At 47.3% G+C, this 22,602-nt stretch overlaps 2 protein-coding genes across 2 annotated transcripts in view; both read left to right on the forward strand.

Moving 5' to 3' along the window:
• The first annotated feature begins 881 nt into the window (after positions 1 to 881).
• Positions 882 to 22,602, forward strand: part of LOC147096365 (zinc-binding protein A33-like) — a 77,468-nt gene continuing 55,747 nt past the window's right edge. Inside the window, exons 1-5 of the mRNA XM_085975175.1 lie at positions 882 to 1,380; positions 1,470 to 1,565; positions 1,658 to 1,891; positions 3,050 to 3,072; positions 3,170 to 3,285. Of these exons, the coding sequence (XP_085831301.1) occupies positions 970 to 1,380; positions 1,470 to 1,565; positions 1,658 to 1,891; positions 3,050 to 3,072; positions 3,170 to 3,285 (880 nt within the window). The 5' untranslated portion in view covers positions 882 to 969. The remainder of the gene's footprint in view (positions 1,381 to 1,469; positions 1,566 to 1,657; positions 1,892 to 3,049; positions 3,073 to 3,169; positions 3,286 to 22,602) is intronic.
• LOC147096366 (butyrophilin subfamily 3 member A1-like) overlaps positions 9,420 to 22,602 on the forward strand; it is a 35,120-nt gene continuing 21,937 nt past the window's right edge. The window contains exon 1 of the mRNA XM_085974181.1: positions 9,420 to 9,432. Within this exon, the coding sequence (XP_085830307.1) occupies positions 9,420 to 9,432 (13 nt within the window). The remainder of the gene's footprint in view (positions 9,433 to 22,602) is intronic.

Consider the following 22,602-nt stretch of genomic DNA (forward strand, 5'->3'; position numbering starts at 1 on the left):
TGGGCAGCCGCCTCTGCCCCAGTGGGAGGTGTCAGCTGTGGCTCAGGGGGAGCGCTCTCACCTCTGCGTGCGAGGATTGTGGGATGAAGTCCCACTCCATAGACTTCATCACATAACCCAGGATAACACTCCGGAGCAGCACTGAAGAATCCGCACTGTCAAATGGTGCCGCCTTTCGGTGAGACGGTAAACAGTGGCGCAGTCTGCCCTCTCAGGTGGATGTAAAATACGGCACTATTCCGAAGAGAAGGGGAGTTCTCCTGATGGCCTGAGCAATATTTATCCCTCAACCAACACCTGAAAAACAGGTGCTCTGCTCATTTAATTCATTGCTGTTTGTGGGATCTTGCTGTGCTCGCTTTGGCTGATGTGTTTCGCTACATCACAAAAGTGACTACACTTCAAAACTACTTCATGGGCTGTGAAGCACTTTGGGACGTCCTGAGGTGGTGAAAGACGCGCTAGAAATACAAATATTTCCTTTCTTTCCAGCAGATTTGTCGTTTCACTTATAGCGATTCTCTGTGCCTGTCACCTGATATCACTCCTTGACATTTGTGGCACTTTGTGTTTTAGGGTGAGCGGCTGCAATCATTAACACAATTCAGTTTATGGATCTCTATCTCACACCGTGTGTCACCAGAGGGTTTGTAGTCGGCAGTGCCCTGGAATCTCGATCCCCGCCCATCTCCGCCTCCTCCCTCCCTCTCTCTCCCTCCCCCCACTGTCAACACTCCCGGCCAGGGTTCAATTATTCCCCTCCGTGCTCTCACCCTGTTTGTCCTTCACACTGCTCTAGGTTGTCTCTCCCTGAGTAAAAGTCGGCAGGACATAGACGAGTTTATAATTATAATAATTCCCTGAGTATTGCAGTGAACTTCATCGGGAAATCGCTGAACTGAAGGTGTTCGGCAGCAGAAAAACATCGACACTGAAAGCGGTTTGAATCAGGAAGTGCTGAGAGTCAACATGGCTTCCAGACAACAGGCCGAGAGTTTGACCGAAGATTTAATTTGTCCCATTTGTCTTGAATTCTTCACCGATCCTGTAAGACTGGAGTGTGAGCACCACTTCTGCCGCTCCTGTATCACACAGTGTTGGGAAAAGAAGGAGACAAACTCCTGCCCGGAATGTAGAGAGGAGTTTCCGGAAATAAACCTCAGAGCCAGTCGGGCCTTAGCGAATCTGGCCGAGAAAGCTCGAAATTTAAAGCTGAATCCGAAAGAGAAGGAAAGTAAACTTCACTGTGAGGAACATCAGGAAGAACTGAAGCTGTTTTGTGAAACTGACAAGAAATTGATCTGTGTGATTTGTAGAGATGCGCGGGAACACAGAGAGCACCGCTTCATGCCCATTAAAGAAGCTGTTGGAATCTACAAGGTAAAAGGAACAGATTTGATCACCTGATTATTTTATCACATTTTCATGGTCTAACACTTTTATTCTGTGATTTTCTCTCCCAATCCCAGGATCAGCTGAAATCTTCCTTAGATTCTCTCACAGAGAAGAAATCGGCGGTTCTAGACACGGAGCGGCGGCAGAAACAGAAGATTTCCGAAATTAGGGTAAATCGTCCTGTGCTGATTTTCGAAGTTTGATTCGTTTTTTTTTTGTTTTAATGCGGAAAACGTATTATTTTTCACATTTCATTTGGTAGGAACAGTCGAGCAGTCTGCAGACCCGCATCACATCCGAGTTCGCTAAAATGCACCAGATTCTCAGTGAGAGAGAGCAGCGTTTAATCAGAGATCTCAGGGAACAAGAGGGGGAGATTCTAGAAACAATGGAGGAAAACCTTCGACAGATTCAAAAGAATTTAAATTCTATTCAGGAGAAACTCTCAAAGTTGCAGAAACAGATGGAGCAAAAAGATGAGCTGACATTTCTGAAGGTGAGAATTATATTTCAGTTTAGTTCAGTGAAAGTTCACAGTCACAAGTTGACGGGCGAGAATTTTGACATAAATGCAGCATTTTCCCAATAATTCGTCACTGATTTAAACCGATCGATTGTTTTGTCTATCCCGGGCGGATCTGCTATTGTCACCGAACTAATCGACCTCCCACAATATCTACAGGATCCCGGGAATACCTGCAACCTCCCCGGGAATGAGTAGCTGTGATCTTGATATTTAGTCTGTAATTCTTTCTGTGGTGCCCAAGTTTAATAATCTCCTGAAACTCCCATTCCAATCCAGTTCCAGTCCCATGTTGTGAGTGTGTGGGTGTGTCTGGTAGGGTGGGTGTGAGAGGCACTGTGCCTGGGAGTGACACTGATGTTGATTTCTAGTATCTGATACTCTAATAAGATTTTTCAACTATATCCTGTTTCTATCAGAAGCATTTAATAATTTTTCGTGTAATTTCTGATGGCCTGTTTTCAAATATGCCGCTCATAGAATTACACAGAATTTTACAGCACAGAGACCGGCCATTCGGCCCATCAGATCAATGTCAGTGTTTATGCTCCACACGAGCCTCCTCCCACCTTACTTCATCTCACCCTATCAATATATCCTTCTGTTCCTTTCTCCCTCATGTACTGATCTCGCTCCCTTTTAAATACATCTGTGCTATTCACCTCAACTTGTGGTAGCGAGTTCCACATTCTAAACACTCTCTGAGTAAAGAGATTTCTCCTCAATTCTCCTTTGGATTCATTACTGACTCTCTTATATTTATGACCCCTCGCTTTAGACTCCCCACAAGTGGAAACATCTTCTCTACATCTGCCCCATCGAATCCTTTCATAATGTTAAAGACCTCGCTCAGGTCTCCTCTCAGTCTTCCCTTTTCTAGAGAATAATCTTTCCTGTTCACTCTTTCCTGTTAGTTGTACCCTCGCAGTTCTGGTATCATTCTTGTAAATCTCTTTTATACGTTCTCCTGTGCTTCGATATCCTTTTTGTAATATCCTCTTTCTACCTGTGTGTGGGCAGCAGTGAGAATTGGGAATTATCAGCAGCTTGTAACAATCTGGGTGTAATTTCTGCTGTCCCGATATAGACGCTCAGTCTCTGTCAACTCAGATTGTGTTTTATTTATTTCAGGAAGAAACTCGTCAGAAGATGAGGTAGGCCATGCTCTTTACTGAAACTCTGCACTGTTTGGTAAAATAGCTCAGAAAAGTGTTTATGGTCAATTTATAACCAATTGTTTGATATTTGCAGGATTAGTGAGGACGATAATACACTGACATTAGTAGATACCGCCCTGTCTATCGAAAAATTCAACGGCCCTTTACTATTCGCAGTGTGTATAGAAATGCTGGATTCCATTAACACCGGTAAAACTCATATCAGTTCCTTTGGCCTGATTTATATATCTTATAATTTGATTCGTTATACATAAAAATATCATAGAAAGTATCTTTTAGTACTAAGTAGTTGCAAATGAACGCGGTTAAAAGCGGGCCTGGATGGAGTTTGTGTTATTCATGCAGCAAATCCATGTTCTAAAAAGCATCGCCTTCAACTGGTCAGCTGAAAATGTCAGCTCCCCGAACATGACCAACACAGGGACCCTCAGATGAACCACAGCCTCCAGAACCCATCGATACTTTGCACACTTCAGCAACAGGAAACACCGCCCTTCCCAGCTGAACCTTTCCTCCTCTACAATACTCATCTCCTGATCCATCTCCATCTTGTGTGTCAAACTCATGTCCGTGACCAAGGTCCAGACAGGAAGCCTGGGAGCGAGGCTTTCTCTGCCTGTTGAGGGAGGAGTGGTGAGGGGTATAGAGTTAGCTGGTGCTCACTGTGGACCTGCGAGTAAGCACTGGATTGCTGAACGTGTCACCGAGGCTTATTCTCTCAATTGCCTTGAATCATTCCACTCGCCCTAGACAATTATGGCTTATACATCCAGGGATAGTTTCAGGGTAGAGGTATGACAATGGTGCATCACATTGAATAACCGCTGGTGCTTTGCCTCCACGTGCGGCCCCGTATGAAGCTTATTTGTTTGCATGGACCAGGCCGGAGATATCTGGAGGTTAAGATATTGGCCAATATTTTCTTGTCCGCATTGAGGAGGGATTTAATTTTCTATGATGAGCAATGGTGGTGACCTTTCTCTTCATATGTATTAACATGATTGTGACTAAGTTAAGTGTGTCTGTGTCCTTGTCTCCAGCACATAGTGTGGGGTTTCAGTAGCGGGAGAGTAAGTTCCACGATTAGGACCTTGTAAAACTCGGTAGGGGACCTATTAGTTGGCGTGGGACCAGGTCACTATTTTTCCCAGTGCTTATCCTAGTGCCCTGTGTCCACTGGAAGCTTGTCCCGTTGGGAGTGAAGAGCACAGTTTAGGTCTCCACTCATGGTTACTGTCCTGTCCATACGTGGGGCGAGTGTGAGGATTGCTGATGTGGGGAATGTGGGGACACCTCATTCAGGACACAGAACTGAAGCTTCACTTTGGGTTCTCCTGTTATTCGAGATTCTTTAGGATGGAGCGGCCTCCTTCTCCAGGAATGCGTGTCTCAGAGTAATGGGAAGGTTCCTGTTGATTAGTGTGACTATCCTCTGCTCTTGGGTCAGTAGAAAGCGGCCAGCATTGGTCCCACCCACTCACTCACAAACTTGGTGTGTTCTGAGGGTGGTGAGGAGGATCTCCTGTAGAAATGGAGCATCTACCTGTTCTTTTATGTCGGTCAGTTTTGTTTTGCCTGATTATGTGCTGGAGTCTGTTGAGATTCGTGGATATAATTTGATTGATGGAATGTATTCAGGGTGATGTCGGTTTGCTGTCTCCAGGGTGTATTTTCCTCTTGGGGGTGTCTCTGAATCTGGGGCCTGCCCGATTGTACCAGTTTTGTTTGAGTTCCTGTCCAGGCTGCTGTTCAGACTGATCGAGTTGTGGACCACAGCTGCTTCATCTTTTTTTACTCTACTAGACAGATCATAAAGTGACGATAAGATTACTGGTACCGAGAGATCATACAGTGACCATGAGATTACTGGTAGAGACAGATCATACAGTGACCGTGAGATTACTGACACAGACAGATCATATATTGGCCGTATGATTCCTGGTACATACAGATCACAGATTCTAGAATGGTGCACGCAATTGGAAAGTTGCAAATGTAACCCCACTATTAAAGATAGTTGGGAGAGAGAAACCTGGGAGTTGCAGAAGATTTAGCCTGACGTCAGTATGAGGAAAAATGCTGGAATCTATTATAAACGATGTGGTAACAGGGCACTTAGAACATAATAATAGGATTGGGCCGAGTCAACACGGATTTATTGAAGGGAAATCATGTTTGCCAAATCTGTTAGTGTTTTTTGATGATGTAACTAGCAGAATAGATAAGGGGGAACCAGCGGATGTGGTGTATTTGGAATTAAAAAGGCATTCGATAAGGTGCCTTAACCAAAATGAGGGCTCCAGGGATTGGGGCTAATATAGTAGCATGGATTGAGGATTGGTTTACTGGACAGAAATCAGAGAGTAGAAATAAATGGTTTGTTTTCGTGTTGGCAATCTGTAACTAGTCAGGTACCGCAAGGATCAGTGCTTGGGCCTCAGCTGTTCACAATCTACATCAATGATTTGGATGAGGGGACCAAATGCAATATATCCAAGTTTGCTGATGATACAAAGCTGGGTGGGAATGTAAGTTGTGAGGAGGATGCAAGGAGGCTTTAAGTGGATATAGACAAGCTAAGTGAGTGGGCAGGAACATGGCAAATGAAATATAATGTGGACAAATGTGAAGTTATTCACTTTGGTAGGAAAATAGCAAAGCAGCTTATTTTATAAATGGTGAGGGATTGTGAAATGTTGGTGCTCATTGGGACCTGGGTGTCCTTGTACACAAATCACAGAAAGTTAACATGCAAGTACAGCACGCAATTAGGAAAGCAAATGGTATGTTGGCCTTTATCACAAGAGTGTTGGAGTATAAGAGTAAAGATGTCTTACTGCAATTATATAGGGCTCTAGTAAGACCACACCTGGAGTATTGTGAACAGTTCTGTTCTCCTTACCTAAGGAAAGATGTACTTGCCATAGAGGGAGTGCAACAAAGGTTCACCAGAATGGTTCCTGGGAATGGGGGGATTGTCCTATGTGGAGAGGTTGAGTAGACTGGGCCTATATTCTCTAGAGTTTAGACGAATGAGAAGTGATCTCATTGAAACATACAAAATTCTTACAGGCTTGACAGGGTAGATGCAGGGAGGATATTTCCCCTGGCTGGGGAGTCTAGAACCAGGGGTCACAGTCTCAGAATAAGGAGTCGACCATATGGAACTGAGATGAGAAATTTCTTCACTCAGAGGGTGGTGAAATTTTGGAATTCTCCACCCCAGAGAAATCTAGAGGCTCAGTCGTTGAGTATATTCAAGACAGAGATCGATAGATTTTTGAATATTAGGAGAATCAAGGGATATTGGGAAAGTGCAGGAAAGTGGAGAAGAGGCAGCAGATCAGCCATCATCATATTGAATGGCGGAGCAGGCTCGACTGGCCAATTGGCCGACTCCTGCTCCTATTTCATATGCTCTTATGTTCTTAAGTTCTCATTATCATACAGTTACTGTAAGATTACTGGTACAGACAGATCATACAGTGACCGTGAGATTACTGGTACAGACAGATCATACAGTGACCGTGAGATTACTGGTACAGACAGATCATAGAGTGACACTGAGATTACTGGTACAGACAGATCATACAGTGACACTGAGATTACTGGTACAGACAGATCATAGAGTGGCACTGAGATTACTGGTACAGACAGATCATACAGTGACACTGAGATTACTGGTACAGACAGATCATACAGTGACCGTGAGATTACTGGTACAGACAGATCATACAGTGACACTGAGATTACTGGTACAGACAGATCATAGAGTGACACTGAGATTACTGGTACAGACAGATCATACAGTGACCGTGAGATTACTGTTACAGACAGATCATACAGTGACCGTGAGATTACTGGTACAGACAGATCATACAGTGACACTGAGATTACTGGTACAGACAGATCAGAGTGACCGTGAGATTACTGGTACAGACAGATCATACAGTGATACTGAGATTAGTGGTATAGACAGATCACACAGTGACACTGAGATTACTGGTACAGACAGATCATAGAGTGACCGTGAGATTACTGGTACAGACAGATCATACAGTGACCGTGAGATTACTGGTACAGACAGATCACACAGTGACACTGAGATTACTGGTACAGACAGATCATAGAGTGACCGTGAGATTACTGGTACAGACAGATCACAGAAATCACGGAAACGCCACAGTGCAGATAGAGGCCATTTCGGCCCATCGAGCCTGCACCAACATATATCCCACCCGATCCCTGTAACCCCATGTATTTAATCCCCCTAACACTAAGGGTCAATTTATCACAGCCAATCAACCTAACCCGCTCATCTTTGGACTGTGGGAGGAAACCGGAGCACCCGGAGGAAACCCACGCAAACACGGGGAGAATGTGCAAACTCCACACAGACAGTCACCCGAGGCCGGATTCGAACCCGGGTCCCTGGCGCTGTGAGGCAACAGTGCTAACCACTATGCCACCATGCTGCCCTACAGTGACCGTGAGATTACTGGTACAGACAGATCATACAGTGACACTGAGATTACTGGTACAGACAGCTCAGAGCATGACAGTGAGATTACTGGTACAGACAGATCAGAGAGTGACCGTGAGATTACTGGTACAGACAGATCATACAGTGACACTGAGATTACTGGTACAGACAGATCAGAGCATGACCGTGAGATTACTGGTACAGACAGATCATACAGTGACTGAGATTACTGGTACAGACAGATCATACAGTGACCGTGAGACTACTGGTACAGACAGATCATACATTGACCGTGAAATTACTGGTACAGACAGATTATAGCGTGACCGTGAGATTACTGGTACAGACAGATCATACAGTGACCGTGAGATTACTGGCACAGACAGATCATACAGTGACCATGAGATTACTGGTACAGACAGATCATACGGTGACCATGAAATTACTGGTACAGACAGATCATACAGTGACTGTGAGATTACTGGTACAGACAGATCATACAGTGACCGTGAGACTACTGGTACAGACAGATCATACAGTGACCGTGAGATTACTGGTACAGACAGATCATACAATGACCGCAAGATTACTGATACAGACAGATCATAGTGACCGTGAGATTACTGATACAGACAGATCATAGTGACCGTGAGATTACTGGTACAGACAGATCATACAGTGACCGTGAGATTACCGGTACAGACAGATCATACAGTGACACTGAGATTACTGGTACAGACAGATCATACAGTGACCGTGAGATTACTGGTACAGACAGATCATACAGTGACCGCAAGATTACTGATACAGACAGATCATACAGTGACCGCAAGATTACTGGTACAGACAGATCATACAGAGACCATGAGATTACTGGTACAGACAGATCATACAGTGACCGCAAGATTACTGATACAGACAGATCATAGTGACCGTGAGATTACTGGTACAGACAGATCATACAGTGACCGTGAGATTACCGGTACAGACAGATCATACATTGACCGTGAGATTACTGGTACAGACAGATCATACAACTTTAAGTTTCTTTTTTTCGCCTTTTGATCTGCCGTCTCAGCAGCTTTTCCTGTCTTCCCAATTCCCTGTGTATTTTGTTCCTTTGCTGACTTCCCAGAAACCTGGTTTCTAGCTGCTGGCATTCTCTTATTCTCTGTGTTGCTAAATGTTTTCCTTCTCTTACTTCACTGTGCTGCGCACAGAAATGGGCTGCACAGCCTGCCCAGTGCTCCCCTTTGTCTAATTCCACCTTTCCCAGAGTCCCTTGACTCTGGACCCTCTCTATCACCTTCTGATATGACTCTGCTTCTTGACTCGTCAGAAACGATACTAAATCAGTTAAACATAATTTTCTCAATTCTTTATCTGTGACATGCTCAACTTCTGTCTAGCCCGTCAATTGTAATAACTTGTTGCTATTAATACTGGTGGGTCGCAGAGTCCTAACCCCTCGAAGGTTTTCCTTCCTTAACTGACCAGGTCGCGCTAACCACGCCAGTCCTAGGATCTTGCCTGCACCGAATAGTTTATAAAAGAATCAGCTGTGAATCAACCTCCTGACTAAGCTCGCCAATTTATAAGATTCCAGAGATGCCAGGGCAGGCGATGTATTACTGCTCCACCATGTGGGAGCTGGTGGACACCATTTTGGTTGCTTGAGGAACTTCGGCTCCGTATTGATGAGCTGGAGTCCGAGCTTCAAACACTGAGACACATCAGGGAGGGGGCGAGTTACCTGGACGCTGTGTTCCAGGAGGCAGTCACACCCCTTAGATTAATTAATTCAAATTTGGTCCGTGGTCAGTGACAGGTGGGTGTGGCTATGAGCGAGGCAGGTATGGGGACCCAGGAGTTAGTGGTGGATGAGACTCAGCCCTTGCTCTTGTCAAATAGTTACGAGTTATTACTCTCTGTGTGGGTGAGAGCAGGGACTGCAGTGAGGATGAGCAAACTGACCACAGCACCATGGTACAGGGAGCCATTCAAGTGGGGGGGAGCAAAAAGAAATGTGCTAGTGGTAGGGGACTGTACATTAAGGGGGATAAACACTGTTCTCTGCAGACAAGAGCATGTGTCCCGAAGGCTGTGTTGCCTGCCCGCTACCATGGTAAAGGACATCTCCTCTGGGCTGGAGAGGAACTTAGAGTAGGAGGGGACAGATCCAATTGTCGTGGTCCATGTAGGTACCAATGACATAGGTAGGACAAAGAAAGAGGTTCTGTTGAGGGAGTATGAGCAGCTAGGGGCTAAATTAAAAGCAGAACCACAACGGTAATAATCTCTGGATTACTACCTGAGCCATGTGCAAATTGGCATAGGGTAAATAGGATCAGAGAGATGAATGAGTGGCTCGAACATTGGTGTGAGAGAAATGGGTTTCGATTCTTGGGGCACTGGCACCAGTACTGGGATAAGTGGGAGCTGTTCCGTCGGGACGGGCTCCATTCGAACCAGGCTGGGGCCAGTGTCCTGGCGAATTGAATAACTAGGGCTGTAGATAGGGCTTTAAACTAAATAGTGTGGGGGGGGGAGGGATACTCTGAGCGGAAATTTTTAAAGTGAAAGAAAAATGAGAAGGCAAAAGTGCAGGGTAGCGATAGGGGTAATGATAATCAGAGTGTGACAGGAAGGGACAGAGCGTATACACATAAGAGTGCATCAGAAAGTGGGGTCAGAGTAGGAAAAATGGTAAAAAGACAATATTAAATGCTCTATATCTGAACGCACGCAGCATTTGTAACAAGATAAATGTGTTGACAGCACAAATAGAAATAAATGGGTATGACCTGATAGCCATTACAGAGACGTGGTTGCAAGGTGACCAAGGCTGGGAACTGAATATTCAGGGGTATTTGCCATTTCATAAGGATAGGCAGAAAGGAAAAGGAGGTGGTGTAGCTCTGTTAATAAGGGATAAGATCAGTGCAGTAATGAGAAATGATATTGATTAGAAGATCAAGATGTAGAATCAGTTTGGGTGGAGATAAGAAATAGTAAGGGTAAGAAATCACTGGTGGCAGTGGTCTACAGGCCCTGAAACAGTAGCCACACTGTAGGACACAGTATAAGTCAAGAAATAATAGAGGCTTGTAAGAAAGGTACGGCTATAATCATGGGAGATTTTAATCTTCATATTGATTGGACAAAGCACACTGGCAAAGGTAGACTTGAGGAAGAGTTCTTAGAGTGTATACGGGATGGTTTCTTGGAACAATATGTTGTGGAACTAAACAGGGAGAAGACTATTTTATATCTGGTAATGTGTAACGAGGCTGGATTAATTAATGATCTCGTAGTGAAGGATCCTCTTGGGAAGAGTGATGATAGCATCATAGAATTTCAAATTCAATTTGACGGTGAGAAATCTAGGTCTCAAACTAGTGTCCTGAACTTAAATAAAGGTAATTACAAAGGTATGAAGGCAGATTTGGTTAAAGTGGACTGGGAAAATATATTACAGGGTAAGACTGTAGAAAAGCAGTGGCAAACATTTAAGGAGATATTTCATAACTCTCAGCAAAGATATATTCCAGCAAGAAAGAAAGACTCTAAGAGAAGGATGAACCATCCATGGTGAACTAAGGAAGTAAAGGATGGTATCAAATTGAAAAAAAAAGCATGCAATGTTGCAAAGAATAGTGAAAGGCCAGAGGTTAGGGAAATTTAAAAAATGAGCAAAGGACGACTAAAAAGATGATAAAGAGAGAGAAGATAGCTTATGAGAGTAAGCTAGCAAGAAATATAAAAACAGACAGTAAGAGCGTCTACAGGTATATAAAAGGAAGAGAGGAGCTAAAGTAAATGTTGGTCCCCTAGAGGATGAGTCTGGGGAATTAATAATGGGAAACAGGGAAATGGCAGAGACTTTGAACAAATATTTTGTATCGGTCTTCACGGTAGAAGACACTACAAGCATCCCAATAATGGATAATCAAGGAGCTATTTGGGTGGGCGGGGGACTTAAAACAATCACTATCTCTATAGAGAAAGTACTAGGCAAACTAATGGGACTAAAGGTGGACAAGTCCCCTGGACCCAATAGCCTGCATCCTAGAGTCTTAAAAGAGGTGGCTGCAGAGATCGTGGATGCATTTTTTGTAATCTACCAAAATTCCCTGGATTCTGGAGAGGTCCCAGCGGACTGAAAAACTGCAAATGTAACGCCCCTATTTAAGAAAGGAGGGAAACAGAAAACAGGCAACTATCGACCAGTTAGCCTAACATCTGTCATTGGGAAAATGCTGGAGTCCATCATTAAGGAAGTGGTAACAGGACATTTAGAAAATCATGACATAGTCAAGCAGAGTCAGTATGGTTTTATGAAAGGGAAATCATGTTTGACAAATTTTCTGGAGATCTTTGAGGATGTAATGAGCAGGGTTGATAAAGGGGAACAAGTAGATCTCATGTATTTGGATTTCCAGAAGGTGCCACATAAAAGGTTATTACATAAGATGAGAGCTCACAGGGTTGGGGGTTATATATTAACATGGATAGAGGATTGGCTAACTAACAGAAAACAGACAGTCGGCATAAATGGTTCATTTTAAGGTTGGCAAACTGTAACTAGTGGGGTCCCGCAGGGATCAGTGCTGGGGCCTCAACTATTTACAATCTGTATTAATGACTTGGATGGAGGGACCGAGTGTAATTTAGCCAAATTTGCTGATGATACAAAGATAGGTGGGAAAGCAAAGAATCTCCAAAGGAATATAGATAGGCTAAGTGAGTGCGCAAAAATCTGGCAGATGGAGTATAATGTGGGAAACTGCGAGGTTATCCACTTTGGTAGGAAAAATAAAAACACATTATTATTTAAATGGGGAGAGATTACAAAATGCTGAGGTACAGAGGGATCTGGGGGTCCTTGTACATGAATCACAAAAAGTTAACATGCAGATACAGCAAGAAATTAGAAAGGCAAATGGAGTGTTGGCCTTTATTGCAAAGGGAATGGTGTATAAAAGTAGGGAAGTCCTGTTACTGCTGTACAGGGCATTGGTGAGACCAGACCTGGAGTACTGCGTACAGCTTTGGTCTCCTTATTTAAGGAAGGATATACTTGCATTGGAGGCAGTTCAGAGAAGGTTCACTAGGTTGATTCCTGAGTTGAAGGGGTTGTCTTATGAGGAAAGGTTGAGCAGGTTGGGCCTAAACTCATTGGGGTTTAGAAGAATGGGAGGGGATCTTATAGAAACATATAAGATTCTGAAGGGGCTTGACAGGGTAGATGCAGAAAGGATGTTTCCCCTCGTGGGGGAATCAAGAACTAGGGGGCATAATTTCAGAATAAGGAGTCCCCGATTTAAAACTGAGATGAGAAGGAATTTCTTCTCTCAGAGGGCCGTGAATCTTTGGAATTCTCTTCCCCAGAGAGCTGTGGATGCTGGGTCATTGAATATATTTAAGGTGGAGATAGACAGATTGTTGAACGAGAAGGGAGTCAAGGGTTACGGGGAGCGAGCAGGGAAGTGGAGTTGAGGTCAAGATCAAATCAGCCATGATCTTATTGAATGGTGGAGCAGGCTCGAGGGGCCGAATGACCTCCTCCTGCTCCTATATCTTATGTTCTTATGTTATGTTCAGAGGGACCCTGGTTCCAAATGATTCGAGGTTGACCCGTATTGGGGACAGTGACTTAACTTTATTCAGCACAAGCAAGACTTCATTCACTACAGTATTCAAGCAGCAGTTACAGCGTATAATTGAGACTTATATTACCACTCATACTCTGGGTACAAGCCGCAACTGTGAGTAAGCTGCACCCTGTGTCTCTTGTCTCTCATCTCTTCTCGTCTCCCGGGGGTCTCCTTGTTTCTTCCTGAAATCTTCTACTGTGTCTCTGAAATCTCCTACTCCTGGAATCTCCTAGTCCTGGAATCTCCTAGTCCTGGAATCTCCTAGTCCTGGAATCTCCTACTCCAGGAATCTCCTACTCCAGGAATCTCCTACTCCAGGAATCTCCTACTCCTGGAATCTCCTACTCCTGGAATCTCCTACTCCTGGAATCTTCTACAATTTGTGGCTGTTAAGAACTCCTTCTTATACCCTTACTCTCATTCAAAACCTATGGAGCCCTCCTGAACCAATGATTGACTGACACCCAAACCCAAAATCCAATCATAAAGATGCCACGTTGGTATCACCCTGGCTTACTCAGGCTTTTGGTCTGATGACACTCTTACATCATCTGTTTTTGACCATCAAGACTCATTTTAAAATGTGTTTATGGGATGTGGGCGTCGCTGACAAGGCCAGCATTTATTGCCCATCCCTAATTGCCCTTGAGTAGGTGGTGGTGAGCCGCCTGTTGAACTGTTGCAGTCCGTGAGGTGAAGGTTCTCCCACAGTGCTGTTCGGTAGGATGTTCCAGGATTTTGACCCAAGACGATGAAGAAACGGCAATATACTTCCAAGTCAGGATGGTGTGTGACATGGGTGGTAACTTGGAGGTGGTGGTGTTCACATGCGCCTGCTGCCCTTGTCCTTCTAGGTGGCAGAGGTCACGAGTTTGCGAGGTGCTGCCGAATAAGCCTTGGTGATTTGCTGCAGTGCACCTAGCAGATGGCACACACTGCAGCCACGGTACGCCGGTTGTTGTGGGAGTGAATGTTTAAGGTGGTGGATGGGGTGCCAATCAAGCGGGCTGCTCTGTCCTGGAATGTGTCGAGCTACTTGAGTGTTGTTGGAGCTGCACTCATCCAGGCAAGTGGAGAGTATTCCATCACACACCTGACTTGTGCCTTGTAGATGCTGGAAAGGCTTTGGGGAGTCAGGAGGTGAGACATGGGTGGTAACTTGGAGGTGGTGGCGATTGCGGTAATTGGCCAGTTTGGATTTATCCTGCTTTTTGTGGCCAAGACATACCGGGGCAATTTTTGGCATTGTCTGATAGATGCCAGTGTTGTAGCTGTACTGGAACAGCTTGCCTAGAAACACTGTTGTTTCTGGAGCACAAGTCTTCAGCACGACAGACGGGATGTTGACAGGGCCCATAGCCTTCCCTGTATTTTTTTAAATTCATTTTTATGGGATGTGGGTGTCGCTGGCAAGGCCAGCATTTATTGCCCATCCCTAATTGCCGTTGAGAAGGTGGTGGTGAGCCGCCTTGAACCGCTGCAGTCCATGGTTGGGGGCGTGAATGTTTAAAGTGTTCGAGGGGTTGCCAGGCAAGTGGCTGCTTTGTCCTGTATGCTGTTGAGCTTCTTGAGTGTTATTTGAGCTGCAGTCAGCCAGGCAAGTGGAGAGTATTCCATCACACTCCTTACTTGTGCCTTGTAGATGGTAGAAAGGCTTTGGGGAGTCAGGAGGTGAGACACTCACCGCAGAATACCTAGCCTCTGACCTGCTCTTGTTGCCACAGTATTTATGTGGCTGGTCCAGTTAAGTTTTTGGTCAATGGTGACCCCCAGGATGTTGATGGTGGGGGATTCGGCGATGGTAATGCCATTGAATGTCAAGGGGAGGTGCTTAGACTCTTGCTTGTTGGAGATAGTCATTGCCTGGCACTTCTGTGGCGCGAATGTTACCGGCCACTTATCAGCCCAAGCCTGAATGTTGTCCAGGTCTTGTTGCATGCGGGCATGGACTGCTTCATTATCTGAGGAGTTGTGAATGGCACAGAACACTGTGCAGTCATCAGCAAACATACCCACTTCTGACCGTATCCAGTGCACACGGCCGTTTCTTGCTACCACATGGAGTGAATTGGCTGAAGACGGGCTTCTGTGATGGTGGGGATCTCAGGGGAAGGCCGATATGGATCATCCACTTAGCACTTCTGGCTGAAGATGGTTGAAAACGCTTCAGCCTTGTCTTCTGCACTCACGTACTGGACTCCACCATCCTTGAAGATGGGGATGTTCATGGAGCCTCCTCCTCCCGTTAGTTGTTCAATGGTCCACCACCATTCACGACTAGATGTGGCAGAACTGCAGACCTTTGATCTGATCCGTTGATTGTGGGTTCGCTTAGCCCTGTCTATAGCATGCTGCTTCTGTTTTTTAACATGCATGTAGTCCCGTGTTGCAGCTTCCCCAGGTTGGAACCTCATTTTTCGGTACGCCTAGTGCGGCTCCTGGCATGCTTTTCTACACTCCTCAGTGAGCCAGGGTTGGTCCCCTGGTTTGATGGTAATGGTAGACTGAGGGATATGTCGGGCCATGAGGTTACTGATTGTGGTGGAATACAATTCTGCTGCTGCAGATGGCCCACAACGCCTCATGGATGCCCAGTTTGGAGCTGCTTGATCTGTTCTGAATCTATCCCATTTAGCACGTTGGTTCTGCCACACAACACGACGCAAGTTGTCCTCAGTGTGAAGACCGGACTTCATCTCCACAATGACTCTGCAGTGGTCACTGCTACCAATGCTGTCATCGGCAGATGCATCTGAGACAGGTAGTTTGGTGAGGACGCGGTCAAGTAGGTTTTTCCCTCATGTTGGTTCTCACACCACATGTCACAGGCCCAGACTGGCAGCTATGTCCTTAAGGACTTGGCCAGCTCGGTCAGTAGAGGAGCTACCGAGGCACTCTTGGTGATGGACATTGAAGTCCTCCACCCAGAGTACATTCTGTGCCCTTGCTACTCTCAGTGCTTCTTCCAAGTGGTGTTCAACATGGAGGAGAACTGATTCATCAGCTGAGGGAGGGCGGTAGGTGTTAATCAGCAGGAGGTTTCCTTCACCTTGCTTTACCTAAAGCCATGAGACTTCAGGAGGTCCGGAGTCAATATTGAGGACTCCCAGGACCAATCCTTCCCGACTGTATACCACTGTGCCACCACTCCTGGTGGGTCTGTCCTGCCGGTGGGACAGGATCTGTCCAGGGATGGTGATGGAGGAGTTTGGGACAGTGCCTGAAAGGTATGATTCTGTGAGTATGAGTATGTCAGGCTGTTGCTTGACTAGTCTGTGGGACAGTTCTCCCAATATTAGCACAAGTCCCCAGATGTTTGTGAGGCGGTCTCCGCAGGGTCGACTGGGCTGGGTGTGCCACTGTCATGTCTGTAGCCGGTACCGATGTCAATGCTGGGTGGTCCAAGCAGTTTTATCTGGGGTATTTATGGCAATACTAAAGGAATATGTCTCCACAGGTTGAGATACGGCCCTTGCTGTTGGCCTTTGTTTTTATAATTCACTGCGGATGTTCTAACATTTCAGCACAATGGTAACTGCACCTGACCTTGGTTCCCAGGCTAACTGCCGTCTATTCGACCGTGAAAATCTCTTTCCCACCCCAGGCTGTCTGGTTACAGCTTCCTCACAGACTTTTAAGCATAAGAAAAAGGGTTACATGTTACACATCATTCAGGTTATCATTACATACAGTTGATGATTACAAACTTCTACATTTAATCCTTACACACGATTATGGATCTCGTACTGACAATTATAAGATTTTATTGCTTATAAGATATTAAAACAAGAATTTAAAAAAAAACAACGAACATGTAATTCATAACAATCTTACAGTCCCTGCCTCGTATCTCAGTCTCTGGAATTCCATTAATTCTCTCAGCTTTTCTCACAGACTGACTGTCGCTTTGCTAACAAGGCTTGTTAAAGTCTGCACCTTTACTATTTGGTCAAGCAGGCCCAAGGCCTCTTTCTTCCATTTTAAAATCTAACCGGGTCTACCCAAGGCATATTACACTGGTTTATAAGCACGATTATTCAAGAATCGGCGAGCATTGACTAACAGTTACATAATACCAACCTAAACCTACAGCTAATAATGTTTATTTCATTTCGTCCATGTTAGCTAGTGGGAATGTGAAATGGGGATTTCTCAGGATTCTTACACTGGTACAGACAGATACACACTGGAGGACTTATCAGGAACAGTTGTAAGCGTGTAGCTCTCATCTCCTTACACTGCTCGAAGCTCGAAGTCCAAGTCCCTCTGAGCTTTTGGGTGTTGGACCATTTATCGGCCCCACCCATAAAACTGGCCCCGCCGCCAGATCGGGATAATGAGCATGGCGAGTTTCCGCTGATTGTATCCGTTTGAGGAAACTCTTCAAACTGAACCCATTTTTAGGGGCACAGGCTCTAGTAGGCACGTTTTAACAGTTTTTAAATATTAAAAAATATTTAATTTATGAAGAAACTGACTAGTGTACACCAGTGAAACTGGTAAATGGTTCAATACAGTTTTAAAGTCATTTTCAGTGAATTTAATTCAGATTAAGCACGGTGGAGGATTAGATACTATTAATAAAATGCTTATTTTTTGTGATCATAGAATGATACAGAACAAAAGGAGACCATTCGGCCCATCTTTGGTAGAGCTATTAATCCCAGTCCCCTGCTCTTTCCCCACAGCCTTGTCATTTTTTCCCTTGAACTATTTATCCAATACTCTTTGGAAAGTTACGATTGAATCTGCTTCCACCGCCCTTTCAGGCAGCGCGTTCCAGATCACAACAACTCGCTGTGTAAAAAATGTTTCCTCATGTCGCCTCTGGCTCTTTGGCCAATCACCTTCAATCTGTGTCCTTTGGTTACCAACCCTTCTGCCATTCGAAACAGTTTCTCCTTATTTACTCGATCAAAAACATTCATGATTTTGAACACCTCTAACAAATCTCCTCTTAACCTTCTCTGCTCTGAGGAGAGCAACCCAAGTTTCTCCAGTCTCTCCACGTGTCTGAAGTCTCTCATCCCGGGTACCATTCTACTAAATTTCTTCTACACCCTGTCCAAGGCCTTGACATCCTTCCTAAAGTGCGGTGCCCAGAATTGAACACAATCCTCCAGCTGAGGCCTAACCAGTGTTTTATAAAGGTTTAGCATAACCTCCTTGCTTTTGTACTCTATTCCTGTATTAATAAAGCAAGGATCCCATATTATTTGAACAGCCTTCTCAACTTGTCCTGCCACTTTCAAAGATTTATGTACATACACCCCCAGGGGTCTCTTTGTTCCTGCACACCTTTAAAATTGTACCATTGAGATCATATTGCCTCGCCATGTTCTTCCTACCAAAATATCACTAAACACTTCTCTGCATTAAATGTTGTCTATCATTTGTCTGACCGTTTCATCAGCCTGTCTATGTCCTTCTGAAATCTGTTACTATCCTCATTATTTACAACATTTACAAGTTTCATATCGTCTGAAAACTTTGAAATGATGCCTTGTATACCCAACTCCAGGTCATTAATAGATATCAAAAGGAGCAGTGGTCCTAATAAGGACCCAGGGATCACCACTGTATACTTCCCTCCAGTCTGAAAAACAACCATTCACCACTACTCGCTACTTTCTGCACTTTAATCCCGTGGGCTTTAATTTTGATAACAAGTCTCTTATGTGGTACCTTGTTTTGAAAGTCTATGTACACCACATCCACCTCACTACCTTCATCAACTCTCCCCGTTATTTCATCAAAGAACTCGATCACGTTAGTCAAACACGATTTGCCTTCAACAAATCTGTGCTGACTTTCATTTCCTCGCCCATACTTTCCCAAACGCTGATTAATTTTGTCCCAGATTATTGTCTCGACAACTTTCCCCACCACCGACGTTAGGCTGACTGGCCTGTAGTTGCCAGGTTTAGCCCTCTCCCCTTTTTAAAAGAGCGGTGTAACATTTGCAATCCTCCGGTCCTCTGGCACCACACCCAGATCTAAGGAGCATTGGAAGATTGTGGCCAGAACCTCCGCAATTTCCCCCCTTACTTCCCCCAGTAACATAGGATGCATCCCATCCAGACCAGGGACTTTTCTACTTTGAGGAACACACACACACACATCTACCCATATACACCCAGTCCCACAGAGAGACTTTCCTCAGTTAGTAATCTGGTAAGGAGTATGGAATGTGTTCAACCCCCAGGTATTTTAACCCCAGTTTGTGGGGCATTAAACTGGGAACAGTATTTAGTTGTACATTGAGGCTCCAGTTCCAGCTTTTGTTCATTTTAATATTTATATCCCCACAGAATCCCACAGTGCGGAGGCAGGTGTAATGTTTGATATTTTCAGAAGCTGTGACCTCCCTCCCTGGAAGTCCCGGTGTTTTCTGCTGTTGTCAGATCCTCGATTCCTCCCCTCAGGGCGGCTCTTTTCTCGAATTGAGAAACAGAAAATCAGTCAGAAAGGGGGATCTCGGTGAGAACATCTCTCCCCGATCCTCGGCCAGTCTCTCCCCGATCCCCGGCCAGTCTCTCCCCCCGATCCCCGGCCAATCTCTCCCCTGATCCCCGGCCAGTCTCTCCCCGCCGATCCCCGGCCAGTCTCTCCCCCCGATGCCCGGCCAGTCTCTCCCCCCGATCCCCGGCCAGTCTCTCCCCCCCGATCCCCGGCCAGTCTCTCCCCCCCGATCCCCGGCCAGTCTCTCCCCCCGATCCCCAGCCAGTCTCTCCCCCCGATCCCCGGCCAGTCTCTCCCCCCGATCCCCGGCCAGTCTCTCCCCCCGATCCCCGGCCAGTCTCTCCCCCCGATCCCCGGCCAGTCTCTCCCCCGATTCCCGGCCTGTCTCTCCCCCCGATCCCCGGCCAGTCTCTCCCCCCGATCCCCGGCCAGTCTCTCCCCCCGATCCCCGGCCAGTCTCTCCCCCCCGATCCCCGGCCAGTCTCTCCCCCCTGATCCCCGGCCAGTCTCTCCCCCCGATCCCCGGCCAGTCTCTCCCCGATCCCCGGCCAGTCAATTCAATTCAATTCAAATCGCTTTATTGGCATGACAAGTTACATCTTATGTTGCCAAAGCATCGGAAAACATTCATGTTTGTTCACAAAAATACAGATCTATCCATACAGTGTATAAACAGATATATCCCTGAGTGCATAAATATACTTTCATATAATTTATATATACTCTTATCTTATTTTTAGTGGTTGTCCCTCTGTTTATGGCAAGCTGTAACATAGTGTGCCGCTAGTGTTACGCAATTTCTCTCTTCCCCTAGTAGGTATGGGAGTTTTTGGTCGTCATTCAAATTTCTGAATTCCGGGCATATTTTTGTAAATTTTGGGTAGAAATTCTCCCTTATGCCCTGATATTATCTACAAGCTGTGAGGAAGTGCATCTCTGTCTCCACCATTCCCTGACTGCAGTGAGAGCATACCCTGTCCTCTCTTGGTAGCCGGGTCTGCCTGTGTCTACCTTTTTCGATCGCCAGGCTATGTTCACTAAGTCTGTACATTGTCAAGGTTTTTCTCAGTTTGCTGTCCTTTACCATGGTCAGGTAATCAGCTATGTTGTATTGTCTGTTTAGGGCCAAGTAGCAATTGAGTTTGCTTTGGGTTTTTGTTGTTTCTGCCCAATATGTCAGATATTTTTCCTTTTGCTTAGCGACGATTGTGTCGGGTCGAATTCTTTGTGTTACGCTGTCACTGTCCTGGGGCTGGTTATTGTTAGTAGTGTTAGTAGTTACTTCACTGAGTCCCAGGACTAGTTGACTGAGGGTATTCTTCTTTATGGTCATCTCTTGGCATTTCAGTCTCTCCCCCCGATCCCCGGCCAGTCTCTCCCCCCGGTCCCCGGCCAGTCTCTCCCCCCGATCCCCGGCCAGTCTCTCCCCCCGATCCCCGGCCAGTCTCTCCCCCCGATCCCCGGCCAGTCTCCCCCCCCGATCCCCGGCCAGTCTCTCCCCGATCCCCGGCCAGTCTCTCCCCCCGATCCCCGGCCAGTCTCTCCCCCCGATCCCCGGCCAGACTCTCCCCCCGATCCCCGGCCAGACTCTCCCCCCGATCCCCGGCCAGTCTCTCCCCCCGATCCCCGGCCAGTCTCTCCCCACGATCCCCGGCCAGACTCTCCCCCCGATCCCCGGCCAGTCTCTCCCCCCGATCCCCGGCCAGTCTCTCCCCACGATCCCCGGCCAGTCTCTCACCCCGATCCCCGGCCAGTCTCTCCCCCCGATCCCCGGCCAGTCTCTCCCCCCGATCCCCGGTCAGTCTCTCCCCGATCCCCGGCCAGTCTCCCCCCGATCCCTGGCCAGTCTCTCCCCCCGATCCTCGGCCAGACTCCCCCCGATCCCCAGCCAGTCTCTCCCCCCGATCCCCGGCCAGTCTCTCTCCCCGATCCCCGGCCAGTCTCTCCCCCCGATCCCCGGCCAGTCTCTCCCCCTGTTCCCCGGCCAGTCTCTCCCCTGATCACCAGCCAGTCTCCCCCCGATCTCCGGCCAGTCTCTCCCCCCGATCCCCGGCCAGTCTCTCCCATGATCCCCAGCCAGTCTCCCCCCGATCCCCGGCCAGTCTCTCCCCCGATCCTCGGCCAGTCTCTCCCCACCATCCCCGGCCAGTCTCTCCCCCGATCCCCGGCCAGTCTCTCCCCCCGATCCCCGGCCAGTCTCTCTCCCCGATCCCCGGCCAGTCTCCCCCCGATCCCTGGCCAGTCTCTCCCCCCGATCCCCGGCCAGTCTCCCCCCGATCGCCGGCCAGTCTCTCCCACCCCCGATCCCCGGCCAGTCTCTCCCCCCCGATCCCCGGCCAGTCTCTCCCCCCCGATCCCAAGCCAGTCTCTCCACCCAGATCCCCGGCCAGTCTCTCTTCCCGATCCCCGGCCAGTCTCTCTTCCCGATCCCCGGCCAGTCTCTCCCCGATCCCCGGCCAGTCTCTCGCCGATCCCCGGCCAGTCTCCCCCCGATCCCCGGCCAGTCTCCCCCCGATCCCCGGCCAGTCTCTCCCCCCGATCCCCAGCCAGTCTCTCCCCCCGATCCCCGGCCAGTCTCCCCCCGATCCCCGGCCAGTCTCACCCCTCGATCCCCGGCCAGTCTCCCCCCCCCGATCCACGGCCAGTCTCCCCCCCTGATCCCCGGCCAGTCTCCCCCCCGATCCATGGCCAGCCTCTCCCCCCGATCCCCGGCCAGTCTCTCCCCCCGATCCCCGGCCAGTCTCTCCCCCCGATCCCCGGCCAGTCTCTCCCCCCCGATCCCCGGCCGGTCTCTCCCCGATCCCCGGCCAGTCTCTCCCCGATCCCCGGCCAGTCTCCCCCCGATCCCCGGCCAGTCTCTCCCCCCGATCCCCGGCCAGTCTCTCCCCCCGATCCCCGGCCAGT

This window comes from Somniosus microcephalus, unplaced genomic scaffold, assembly GCF_052327205.1.
Source record: "Somniosus microcephalus isolate GS21.2 unplaced genomic scaffold, FLI_Smic_1.0 unresolved_chr1, whole genome shotgun sequence".
Taxonomy (NCBI): Eukaryota; Metazoa; Chordata; class Chondrichthyes; order Squaliformes; family Somniosidae; genus Somniosus; species Somniosus microcephalus.